The 13654-nt window shown below is 40.7% G+C and overlaps 1 protein-coding gene across 1 annotated transcript; it reads right to left on the reverse strand.

Moving 5' to 3' along the window:
- Positions 1-442: 442 nt before the first annotated feature.
- Positions 443-13248, reverse strand: lonrf1 (LON peptidase N-terminal domain and ring finger 1). Its single transcript, XM_083979010.1, has 12 exons — positions 12516-13248; positions 9559-9677; positions 8533-8655; positions 6217-6408; positions 5895-6108; positions 5516-5621; positions 5287-5401; positions 5050-5171; positions 4769-4927; positions 4386-4548; positions 4034-4186; positions 443-2287 (listed from the first exon to the last, which is right to left on the reverse strand). Exons 1-12 carry the CDS (start codon positions 13111-13113, stop codon positions 2129-2131), a joined length of 2223 nt encoding a protein of 740 aa, XP_083835136.1. The 5' UTR covers positions 13114-13248; the 3' UTR covers positions 443-2128.
- Between the last annotated feature and the right edge of the window lie 406 nt (positions 13249-13654).

Genomic DNA, 13654 nt, shown 5'->3' on the forward strand with positions numbered 1-13654 from the left:
TGAGACGAGCTCATTGTCATGCTGGAAGTAGCCGTTATGAGATAAATGTAAATTATGGCTGTCAAAAGATGCGCATGGTTGGCAATAAAACTCTGGTGACTGGTGTGCCAGGAAAACATTCCCCATGCATAATTGCATGAATGGGTAGATTAACAGATGTACAGTACAGTGCATACAGCAACAGGGCTTCAGACTAACTTTTATAGGAGCACAGTGGCCCCTAACTTAAAATTTTAGGAGCGCACGCAGCAAATTTAGGCACGCAGTTAATATTCACATTTCCTTTTCCTCACACATTGCCCTGCCACCTGTAATGACAGATTCTAAACTCTCTGAGTCATCTCTTGCACAAAACAACCTCATTTAGGGCAATCTGGAGCCCTGAGCTACTTATACTGTGAAACAATGAACACAGACACAAAAGTTGAAAAAAGAGGTGCATTTTCTTTTATTGAAAATTGATAACTTAAAACATCTGCGCAAAAAGCAAATCTGTTCAAAAAGCCTTTTTACAAATGATTTACATATAACAGCTTTGACTTGAATTTTGTTTTCATGTTGTTTTGTTTGTTTTTTTACACACATTGTGAACACAAGGTGTCAAACAGAGAGGAGAAAAATACAATGAAAACATACTTCATACAATGGCAAAAAGGAATGGTAACCAAGCCAATGCATTGTGTTACTCAAAACACAATGCAAAATGGTATAAGGCAAACGCAGTCCCCTGACTGAAGCACTGCAGGTTATCTCTCTTCTCCAAGCAGACAGAGCAGCTTTGGATGAATAATAATGCAAACCCACTGATGTTATACATGCTGTTTTTTTGTTTGTTTGTTTGTTTGTTTGTTTGTAATCTTGCACTGATTTGTCATAATATTGCCAAGACCCCCTCAGAATATCTCTTACAAACACATGGTCAGAATGTACAAATATATTCTATCTTATAAATTAATTCAGTTTAATTTAATTAACCGGGAATCTGAATCATAAGGTTTTGAGGAGAGACAGACAATATAATAACAGAACCACTGAAGTCTTAACACTCTCATTTCAAAACCTCACACTCCAGGTGGTTCTCCAAAGGTCCATGACAAACAAAACTTTTGGAAGATAGGGCTGACTAACTGTGAGAGCAAGAAAAGTGTTTACAAATCACAGACCCAAGATGAGACTTCAAAGCCACGACTGTTCCTTCAATATCATGTTAGGAGAGAAGGCACACAACAGCCCATCTCTGCATGACAATGTGGAAGAAACTCAATGGTGAAAAATGGAAGAAACACTTTCTTTGGACAGAGAATGTCCTCCGGCAGCGTAGGAAGCTGTGCATGGTTGTCATGTAAGGGAGGCGATTAAGAAGGAAAACTGATGCTCGGAAGAGATGGATTAACACTTTCATCATGTGTTGAGACACATACGCAAGCCTTTAGTCATGTGTGGTTGTTCAAGTTTAAAGTTAACAAGTTACAGCTTGCTTTCACTTTTTGGACTTCAGCATTTAGGATTTTGCCGCCTCATCTCTTCTCCATATGAACAGAAATCTTACAGCCAAGAGACAAACTTAAGAAAAACCTCCTTTTCACAACACAAACCATAATAGATACTCTCTTCACCTCAACTCCGTACTGTAAGTGCTATCTATAAAAGAGGCACGCTCAAAGGTGGTCCGTCAGTGTACTACTGTTTTCCTCAACAGTACCAAAAAATATTAACCAAGAGGAATAATAACTGCTCTGCTCATTTTGACAAGATGCCTTACGAAGTTCTTTAATTGAAATAGATCTACATGACAAAAAAGAGCAGATGAAAATATGATATGTCATTCATTTCTGAAAATCACACACAAATAGTGCATGTGCGCGTGCCATGGAAGTCTCCCTGAGGTGGTTTGGCCATATCTCTGGTTTCAGAGATCCACAGTTCAAGGACGTTTCAGCTTTGTGCTGCTCTTGTGTAAGCATAATATGAACGGAGAGAGTAATGAGAGTGCTTTATAGCTGTAGAAATGAAGGTTTCAAGGATCACATGGTTGTGGAGACTAAAGGTGGTGAGATATTGATACAAGGTTGCTTCAATGTTGTTGAATAGTCCAAAAGGAAGTTTATTGTGGTGAGTAGAGGAAGCTCTAGTTGTTGGGGATGCTCTGCAGATATGTGAGGATCTGCTGGATCTTAACCAGGCGTTCTTTGAGGCTGGTCATGGAGAGGACAGAGAGCTGGTACCGAGGGTCGATGGGCAGGACCGCCAGCAGCCACCAGCAGCAGGCTGGACCGTCAGGAGTTGCCTAGAAGATAGAAGGAAAACAAAATTATAAGGCTGTTGCTTTCACTACTGCTTGTTTTTCAAGATCACATAAATCTTTCTGTGATCATCACTGAGGCAAATGAAGCTTCATGTTACCGCTGTAAAGGTTTCTGGAAACGACGAGGTGATAAAATTATTTTAAATTTCTGTCAAAATGTATTTCTAAATATTTGAAATAGTTTGGTTGAAGAGACAGAGTTTTGTTTCCCTATTAAACCAGCCAAGAAATAAACGACTGAGCCTGTGTTAGAACCTAAATCTGTACAGTATATTGTGTTTCATGTATAATGAGTATCCCACAGCAGAAGAGTCTGGATCTTAAACATATTAAATGAATCAACAATCAATACTTTTGTATAACCTGAACAGCTATCAATACGAGTTTTGTGTTACGATTCTTGGTCATGCAAATCATCTAACAGACAGAAGATAAAGAGAAATCCATTCATCCCAGACACTGTTTGAAACTAATCTGCTGATATAACCCTAACCCTTTTTTACTGCACTTTGAACACACATAAGGTAACCGGTGGCTGAATGAAGGACCCACTTTGTGTTGATGGCATTTCAAATGTGATGTACTGTATATACTCAGCCCTGAGACCATGTAACGAGTGTTCAACCATAAATGACAATTAACAGTAATCTGCCAGAAGAATGCATGTCTGGGAGTTACTGTATATAGCTGAAAAAGGTCCCTGTTTCTTGGAGATAGAGAGTCTGAGCCAGTTACAAAATGTGCTTAACACTTACGAGGATTTTAGGTGACTGGTGTTTACTACGTGTGTGCTACATTTTAATTCAAGATAAACGCACAACCAATTAACTTAAGTAACGCTGTGTTTCTCCCTGGAACAAAAATTTTATAAATTACATAACTGCACTGAACCTGTGGTTTGGATGCTTTACTTTCTCTGAGCATGTGCACGTGGTTGAATTGGGGATTCTCCTCATGACACTCCTCTGACGCAACACGGCCAGTGGGATTAAGTATGAAGCACCCATAAAGCTCTTTAGCCTATATTGTCAATAGACTCCACCCCGTGGTTGTCCTAAGAGCAGAGCTGTAATCCCTCTCAGCGCTGCAGAGTGCAGGCTGCAGCCAGGACTCAGCTCAGATAACAATTGTGTTCCGGTATTAAAACCTCTGTGGCAGGTGAATCCATGGTAATGTGGGTTTCCCCAAAGACAGGCATGTCATGAGATGATCCAGTTTCAGGTTAGGAATTTACAGTGTCTAGCCAAGTCAAAGAAAGTAATAAACGTTTTGCTTAGCTGCCAACTCACTGCTGCAGAGAATCTTTCGAATGGATCACAAACATCATAAATACTGTTTTGCATTAGTTGAAATTCTGGGGACTCAACACAAGCTCTGCATAATATTCTTGTATATTAGTCATACAGCTTGGTGCCTAACCTGACAGATACGAAGCTGTATTGCTCTGTATCTGTCAGTGTGTTGGTGTACTGACAGAAGCACACTAAATGTATTTCATTTGCTTAACTATCTCAGATATCAGTGCAAATATTTGCGCTTATTAACTTGTTCTGACTCAAACATCTACAGAGCTGCTTTGAGACTAATGCAGCGATTTTAATTCAGCACCATGTGACACTGTGAAGTGAAGACTCCTACTGTGTTTTAGATATAGTCCTCAACGAGGCTAAAGTGGGAAGGGATTGGTTTATTCTACAAGATGGCAGCAGGGGGACACTGGATGTTTACCTGGATATCGGCTTCTGGTTCTGGCATGGGTCCAAAGTGCTGCAGGATCTGGTTGTGGAAGCGGATCTTGAGGTTCTGGAACCAGACGCGGGCCTGCTCGTACACTGCATCATGCAGCTCTTGTAGTCTCTGTAGCTCATCGCTGTCCTCCACCTATGAAGCACGAGTCAGTTAATGAACACACCAGTCACTTTAACATGATCTGAAATTAAAAATTAAAGCAATTTGCTGTGACGCCCAAGCAAAACCTGAGTGGTTCCAGTTTCTAATTATGAATGGAGATTGGGGAATGCTTGTGAAAGCAAAACATATTATTGATTATTGATCAAATAATAGCCACGGTGGTTCTTACCCTGGTATCCTCCAAATGTTCGATGTCAGCAGTGCTATAACCATCCTTCATTCCCCGGGACAGGACACGGAAGCGTTTTCCTCCAATGGTGTCCACTACTGATCTTCCATCAGGGAGGAAATGGACGCTCCTGATGATCAGCATGCAGCCATAATCTACAAACCTGCATTGATAGACATTAGGGTTAATTTTTGATTTCGACAAAATTTTCAAGACACATCGATTAGGATGTACAGTGGAATTTGACTGTAATAAAGAAGCAATTGATTGCCTCGTTGATTTCATAACTGATGTTGTATAAGGAAACTCTAATCTAGATGTACATGTATGTACATATGCCCAGTTCAATCAAATATAAACCATGTTTGTGCTTGCAAGCTTACCCGGTCTGGGGATCATTGATGCACATCCCGAACTGCCGCGTGCCTGTGTCCATGCAGCGGCGAATCATGAGGCGGTATCGTGGCTCAAAGACATGCAGGGGGCAAGGCACGGTGGGGTAAGCCATGGTGCACACAAAGATAGGCACATTCTTCGTCAGACTGCACAGAGGAAGGAAAAGAAGATAACTAGTTTAGATCATTGATGATGAACACTGAACACTGAAAACAACCCCCAAAAAAGAAAGTAGAAGAAAATGTTGATGAATGGAAAGGCTGCTTACTCAGAAAGTTCTCTGGTCTCTTCTAGATGAGTTTTCGTCCTCTCTGCGTACTCCTGACTCAAATACTGTTTGATCAGCGTGTCCAGGATAGTTGTCACCATGTACTTCCTACATGCTAGATACTGGAGGGGGCAGGATGCAAGTTAATAATTAATACAGAAAGCAGGGAATACACATATCTACTTGTAAAGCTACAAAAGAAGGTTAAAATCCATATGCAACAGACTGGTCTCTTACCTCTTTCAAACTCTCTTTACAGAGGGGACACTGGGGTGTGTGGTCTAAGCAGCGTTCCAGGCAGTTTTTACAGAAGGTATGGCCACAGGGTGTAGTCACAGGCTCATAAAACAGCCTGTATTGATCACAGAGATGCAACTTTTAACTTATTGTTTAAAAAGTGCACTCGTTTACAAGGGTAAATTGAGAGCTGTTATGTTATATCACACAGCATTATATGTTTTCTTACCTCATGCAGAGAGAGCACTCTAAGTCATTGGGGTCCAGCAGACCTTCAGGAACACTTCTGCAGGTTTTAGCTTTGGTAGCCAGCTGTTTGGAGCCTTTCACATTACCTTAAGTAAAAAAAAAAGAAAAAGAAAGATACTTTAAAATGTACAGATATGGTGCATCAAGTGAAACTGAGTGTAAATGTATTAGAGTGACAGAGTAGGATAGAGAAGAACATGGGTGTTAAGCTTTTTATTATGCCCCATTACTACAATTATATGATCTGAGCTCTTATATAAGACATTATCATGACAACAGAATTTGATTTGGAAATTATAGTATAATATAATACACCGGGTAGACTGGAGAACAATACAACAAAGGGCTTAACAACTGACCTTGCTTTTTATGTTTGCTACTTCCACTGTCCACGACACAGGGCTCTGTGTCCGACACTGACAACTTCCTCTTCAGCAGACTCCCTTTCTCCTGGTCCCCCAGCTGAGGAGCAGAGCAAACTCTCTTCAGACCCTCCTCACCACAACTGGAGCCATGCGTCCGAAGCGAATGAGCTCGGCTCAGGCCAGGCCGCTCCAGACTTTCCCACCGTCTCTGGAGGATGACAAAAGGTCAAGGGTAAGAAGATGATCATGTGTAATCAACTGCACACAAATCCATGAATTGCTATTCAATATCAGCATCGTTATTCAGTGGTAGTACCTCCTGGCTGTCCGTGCGGGGGTGTGCAGAGGCAGCTCGGACCGGGTGTTGTCTTTGGATTGGGCTCTGTGGTTGAGCTTGGGAATCGTCCACGAGGGTTTTGCTGCGCAAATGTGGCGAAGTGTTGTGCGTTGTTTCCCTCAGGCCGACCTTGACATTCTCATCAGCTGGTGAGAGCAGGTCACACAAGATCTGTAAAAAGAACCCCAGTTTGTCAGCAAAGCAGAGCTACTGAACAGGCAAATATTTAAAGTTTCCACTAAAGTCAATGCAATTCTGACCACTGAAAATGAGTCTACACAGAAAAGTATACATGGGCAGTCAGTTGGTGCAAGCATGTTGCCCATTTCATGATATATTACTTAAATGATCATAAAGGTGGAGTTCCCTGGGAGCCTAATGGATCTGGAGCATACCAAATAACCACAACAGCTTTTCTTCTAAAATAGTATCTTGTAGCATTCAGCAGTCACTGTGTTTGAGAAGGTGTTGGTTTGTGTTAAAAAATGCTTTGACATGTTTTAAAGCAATACATCTTGGAAGTTTGAAACAGTGTGTGATTAACAAAAACTTTCTATAACACAGAGGTTATTGATGATTTAACTGCACAATACTGTAAATATTTACTGTTGGTCTATAACCATGGTCAAAAGCCAGTTTTGTTAAAATACACATGGAGATGTGAGATGAAAAGAGAAGGTGAAGTCTGCACAGCTGTGTTCTGTGTTCACAACAGATATCAGGATGACCTCAGTTTAACCTCAATACACGAAGCAGCACCAGAGAACATCAACCTTACTTTGCAGTTCACTTGAACCTTAAGGCCCTCAACTTTGACCTCTCAGCTACGGATCATTCTTAACACATGGTATGTATAACTCGTGCTGTACTGAAACCAAATCAAAAAGACTCATTCATTAATCCTCACACAACTCTTTCCTCCCTGTACTTGCATAATTTTCCTAGAATTTCATCTTAAAACGACTGAGTTTTCTATCTCTGAAATTTGTTCATAATTCAATTAAAATGTTTTGTAATAGTTTGCAAAGCATTTCATTTTACTTTTAAGATTCTAGTATGTTTATTCTCACTAACTCTCAGTGAAAGCAAAAAGAGCGGGGGCTGTCATTTTCATTAATTAGCTGTTTTCATTACCGTTTCATTTTCATTACATGGGTACTGGGAAGTCCTTTGAGGCTGTAAGCGTGATTACAGGCTGCACAAACATGATCTGACATTCTACTGATGCACACTGTCTGGCTCCCACACTATTTTTTTAGACTAAGGTCTCGTCTGAGTAGTGTCTCCCTCAGGATCTGAAGAATGAAGACTCCAGTCAAGATGCCCACGCAAGCCAACAACATTAAATAACAGGCGCAATCAATTTCACACACTTTTTTTTTTTACAGAAAGAAAACTGAACTGAACTGAACTAAAACCTAGAGCTGAGCTGACTAATGTGATTATGCATGCTTCTTATACAATAATGATTCACAGATGATGATTACACAAAACTTGACCAGCATTAGCGACTGTTTTCTAGCTAGAGTTTTACCCTGAAACGGCAACAAATTGTCATGTTATTCTGAGAGTGTATGTCGTTCTGTTCTGATCAAAATAACAACTTTGTGGTCCTTATGTAACTTGTGATGCCGTGGTCGGCCTATCCAGCGGTACTAATGTCATTACAGACAGTCACAGGACCAGATTCTCAAACAACTTATGCAATTTTATGAGAGATGATCATGATAGAGAGAATGGACAATGTTCATGGCTGAGAATGTAGATGTACACATTATATTTGTCTTAACACACATTTATTCGTTTACTTGGCAATTCTCATACGTAATCGCGATGTAAGGGTGTGGCATAGTAAGCAACAAGTAGAAGTAGTCTTCAGCTCCGGAAAGCCACTTTTCATATGGTGTTTGAGTCATGGCCATCGATCATTATATCTTTCGGAGCATTTCAGAAACAAACTGAACTGAATGTAAAGCCTATTAATGAACGAGATGCTTTCATCTGGATGAGTATAAAACACAACATCACTACCTTACTTTAACTTTAAGCAACAAACACCACTTTACACTCAAGGCTATCCAATCAAAGAGCTGAAGTAATGATGCATTGAATTCCCTGACGTCAGGCTGAAGCAGTAAAAGTTCCACTTAAATCTGTAGCTCACATAATATTGAGTCTAACTCCACAGGCCTGCGTGCATAACCGCCGTGTGACCTCAGCTCAACTGACAACAATTTTGTCTCTTTCTTATCTCATACTGCCAGCAGATTAACCCCAGCCCTTTGGTTTTCTCACCTTTTCCACTTGTCTTTTAGCACAGGGGAAGTCCTCATCCACAGCCAGGCAGTGGAGAAAGACTTGGAGCGACTCATCCACCTCGCCCATCTGATGTAGCACCATGGCTTTCCTAAACAAAGTCTGAAAATGAAGAGAAGAGCGACAGAAAAAGGATCAACTATACTTCTGTGCCAGCATTTAGGGTGTCCATTTAACTGTGCACATACATACAATCCATTTTAAACAGCCAGCAGATCACATACATGCTGTATTTCTATGCTTGTCAATAAATCAATATGAACGAACCAATTATGCAAGTGTTATACATGATCTACTGACATACACCATTGAATAGCTGAGCCAGACATTCGGTCTCTTGTAGTAACTGATGTATTAGTCGCTAATGGCTTTGACCTTAATCACTGCATACTCTGTTGTGGTCAAGAAAACCTTCTGATTCTCTGCATGATACTCTTTTGCAGCCTGTCTATTTTAAGAGTAAAGGCTTTTATTCAGTAGTAAAACAGCAGTAAAAAAAAAAAAAAAGCCTTGTAAACAAACAAACAACAAAAATCACATTTGTGCACCCAGAGGTTAGTTGTAAACCAGTGTTATGTTCGTATAAGACAAATTAATGAATAAATATGATGATGATGTGAACTGGTCCACAACTATTTTTACAGGTCATTAACTTGTAACTATAATCCAATGAGACGACCAATGAGGTGCACCCTGACCATGGCTTCGAGGGCAGCAGTCTTAAAATACTCCTTTTCTTAGTAATGGCCTGTTGACCAATATATCAGCACTGAGTGACTGACAGATTAAACAAATGCCAGACTCTGATGAACAAAGGCAGGTGTGTGAGTGTATGTAAACAACCCTTCAATGCCACTATCCTCCTGGAGGCAAATGTTGTTTGTTTGACCAATAACAACCAAATGCTTGTGCAATAGGAATTTACCATACAAGCTTGATTTTTACATAATATTGTTTCCTGTTTTAACAGTGATCTAATAAATGACTGCAGTATCGTTGACCTACTTCAGCAGAGCTGTTGGACCCTTGACAAAACTCTGTGTCCTCCAAAGCAAGATGGTACTGTTTCAGAGCCATGTACGCCTCTGCTCGAGACAGTCGCGCCACCACTGTCGGCTCTGGCTCTAAAAAAAACAAACAAAGGAGATAGAGAAACAAAGCAGGGAATGTAAGGTTAAAATCTTTGTGGTATACTTTCAAGCCAAACAAATATCATATTGTTAATAACACTTAACTAGGCAATTGTACGGCCTTCATTATGTGCATGCATATGTAGTATTAACCTCACCACATGTGTTACAAAATCTGTCATTTCCTGCAAGGCGTACATTGCATAATCACATGATATATTACCTAAATTCTGTATAAACAGAGAGATCAGTGCATTTCCTATGTTTGCTCCCCACCGCCCCCTGAGGGGCAGCAGACAACATTTGGGAACCAAACATCTGAAGTCTTCACACTTTCAGTAATACTCAATTATAACTATTAAAAACAGTAAACTGAAGATGGCCATATACTTAGATATGCAGCATTCCCCCCACGACCAAACAATATCAATCTTCTGGTCTCAGCCTTTTGATACAGCATCCTGCCAGCAGATACCACTGAATAATGAATTTAGTTAACCTGCATTTCATCAAAATGTTCAATCAGTTTCACTTTCCTCATGGACTGATTTGTATTTTTTCTGCACATGGCATGTCATCAATCCCAGTGATGTGTTACCTTTCAGTGAGACACATGGGATTTAGCTCATTTTTCTGATGGCAGATGCTAATGTGAACAGGGCCACAGGTAGTTTGTCTAGTCATCTGTCCCTAATTATCTGGACGTGTCTGCCCTGCGTCATCAGTTGTCTGCGGCGCTGCTGAGGGACTTTGCTGTCAAAAGCAGGTGGTATGACGGTATCAGTCCCATTCCTCACAGTGGGAACAATCTGCACCCACAACCCAATGTCAAATGACAGTTGTCCTTTAAGAAAGTGATATGAAGCTCATATGTCCTTGCTTTCCTTCATCTGAGATCCACAGCACAGAAACAGAGCGATCTGTTTTGTTTTTGTCAGCAACCGATGTCCTAAAGCAAGACAAGTTATTCTACTTTAATGCCTCCTTTGGCTAGAGGGTATGTTAGTGCTGCAACTAGCCTTCATTATCATAACAAATTAACCTAATGATTATTTATTTTCATGTGTAATTTAGTTTATTTGAAAGTCAGAGAAAAGTTTAAAATATTCACTATAGTTCCCCAGAGTCCAAAGTACTGGATTGCTTGTTTTGTTCATTCAGCAGTCCAAGACACAGGGACATTAACTTTACTTTCATTAAATGATATGATGATAGGACAACTAGTAAGTATTAACATTTGTATATTCAAAAACATGTGTAAGGCAGTAATTTAGGTCATGTCTTTCACAATGCTGTTTAGATGGAGGAGATGCATAACAGGTCAGCAGGGATATACCATGGTTACATATATTATTACTACATCACTTGACCCAAATACCATGGATGTCTCCCTCCATAAGCTGAACTCTCATAACCCAAGAGAAGCCAAGGAACAATTATCGAGCCATATTCCAAGCAAAGTACATTATGACTTCAATGTTATTCTAAACCGGTGCACACTGAGATATTTGAGGTATTTTTTTATCTTTAGGGACAGTGTCTTATCCACAATGTATCATTCTTTTATTGTTTATATAGATACGTTTGTCATTGGGGTGGGCATTACTTTATACCCCCTTACTAAACCAACACCTGCACAGTGGACTGACTGAGGCAGGTGGGCGCTGAATGATTTGCTCAAGGGCATAATAAACCATAGATGTTATAAAGGCTGCAACTAAGAAGTATTTAATTATCTTCACATTTAGGTAATAAGCTTATTATTAATTTATTTAAGGTGACAGGGCTGCACTTTTAAGCGTCACCTTGATATATTTTGTTTTGCTCAATCAAAAGTAAATGCCAGATCCACAGCCCTCCAGAATAAAACAAATATTAAGAGTTAACAAAAAGTTTATAATTCTACAAGAAAAGTGATCTTTGGGAGTGAAATCTACAAGCATATTAAATAAATCAGCTGATTGTTTTAGGTATAGTACTGATTTTTCTACATAAGAAGCTGAAACTATCTAATATTTTGACTTTTTTTCTTTCTTTTTTTTTAAACAGAGATAAAAGATTTACCCAAAATTCAAACCCAAAATGTTTTTCTGTCTATGAGTTATCAGAATAACTGAAGCTTCAGGTCTACCTATTGTATTCACTTTATCAATACAAACTTGTACAGTAAATGCAGTTATTTGAACCAGCAGCCTTTCCTGCCACAAACCTCTTTTATCACAAGTTTTCTATCGAAAATATCATCTGCCACTTAACTACCATATCTTTCTTCTCAATTGCATAATGTATATTGCCTGTTACAGAAGCAGAGGCCATGGGCCTTACAGTAGTGTCTGTCTATGTGGACCACCAGTCTGTGCCCCTTACTCTTACACTGACCCACAAACGGTGCATTCAACCCTTCTTTTGAAACATCAATTAAACACTGGGTCGTAGCAGCCATAATAATTACAAAATACAAATGCCTTCCCTCCCCCCAGTTACAAAACTGCCCCGATGTGTGTCACGACCTGCCTTATGCAACTTGCACCAGACGCGCATGCGCACTTGGTGTGAAACTTTCGTAAGCAGGACCTGCCGGTTACGCAGCCGTCGGTGGGAGGAGACACCGGGGACAACACATGTGCTACTGAGGACACACAGTTATCCCAAAAAAATGTTGGTCAGTGGAACTCAGGACACACTGCCAATAAACAATAATGGTGTTGTAACGTAGATAGCATCTTATATCAAGTCCACACGACGTCTCGGTTGCACGTTGACGCAGCAGGAAACACATTTGTGGTGTTCTCAACATGGTTGTGTTGTTCAGAGTAAGATGCTAACACTCACCATTGTTGATAATATCGGTTGCTAGCGACACAGCCTCTTGGTATCTCTTCCCCTGACACAGCTCGTCCACTTCACATAGTGTTTTCGACCTTTTCAGCTCCTCCGGGAACCATTTGTCTAAAAGTCCGCACAGGGTGACATTAACTTTCTCCCCTTCGCCCCTCACGGCTTCACTGCACAGTTTGCACTTGGAGAGCAGCCGCCGTTGTAAACACCTCTTACAGTACGAGTGTCCGCAGGCGATGGTCACAGGCTCACCCAGGAAGCCCTGACAGCTGGGGCAGGCAAACGCATCGTCGCCAAGGCTGTGCCGACCCCGGCCCGGGGGTGAGTCTGGCCCAGCGGCCGCCGCTTTCCTCTTGAAGTTTCGGAGGATACAATCCACGAAAGTGCTCAGTTGCTCAGGTCGCACCGGGCCGTACCGCATGGCCACTGAAAACCAGCCTATGGCTTCTTTGAGGCAGTTTTCCGAGGCCAGCGCGTTGGCTTTCTGTAGTATTATTTGATGGTGGTCCTCCTCTGCCGAGACGTGGTCCGGGTCTGCAGCAGTGCCAATGAAGAAGGAGCTCCTCTCCTCCGCGGCGGCCTCCAGCGACATTATAGCGTCTATTAAAAAATAATAATAAGAAGAAATAAGTGTTATGATTTATGAAGATCTTGTTTGTCTTCTGTTAACCTGTCTATGCATTTCTGTAGCTGCCGCGGTCCATCACAGTGCAGAGACCGGACTTTCCCATAGACACCCATTTGTTACATAAAAAAAGCACAGTCACGTGATGGGTGAACTCGGGCTCTGATTGGTCAGAACGTTTCTGTTACAAAACCTGCGTCGGGAAGTTTCATAACTACGGAAAGGACGTAAGACGGGACGGAGCTGAGTTCAGACAGCCTGTAACATAAAACAACAAGATAATACACTTGAAAAAAAGAAAAAGTAGAACATAATTTCTTTTTCATGTATCTAGCAGTAAACAGTCTGAAAACTTGCTCAGAAACCCCTTTTTATAACTGGTTGTGTAATAACATTTTATAGCACCTCCCGAGTTTCTTGTTTAGCCTATTTGTTTTATCTTACCTGGCTGTGCTCAGCCACTGAGATATTACATTACTACTTTATTTTGTAACCCCCTTTTGTAAAT

This window comes from Trachurus trachurus (genome assembly GCF_905171665.1).
Source record: "Trachurus trachurus genome assembly, chromosome: 1".
In the NCBI taxonomy this organism is placed as follows: domain Eukaryota; kingdom Metazoa; phylum Chordata; class Actinopteri; order Carangiformes; family Carangidae; genus Trachurus; species Trachurus trachurus.

What these genes read in the sequence shown, in the direction of transcription:
- lonrf1 (XM_083979010.1), bottom strand. Translation starts at nt 13,113, where the DNA reads ATGTCGCTGGAGGCCGCCGCGGAGGAGAGGAGCTCCTTCTTCATTGGC. An exon ending in GTAAAGAGAGTTTGAAAGAG is followed by an intron (nt 5,172 to 5,286) that starts GTAAGAGACCAG and finishes TGCCCCCTCCAG; the next exon opens with TATCTAGCATGTAGGAAGTA. An exon ending in GAGACCAGAGAACTTTCTGA is followed by an intron (nt 4,928 to 5,049) that starts GTAAGCAGCCTT and finishes TCCTCTGTGCAG; the next exon opens with TCTGACGAAGAATGTGCCTA.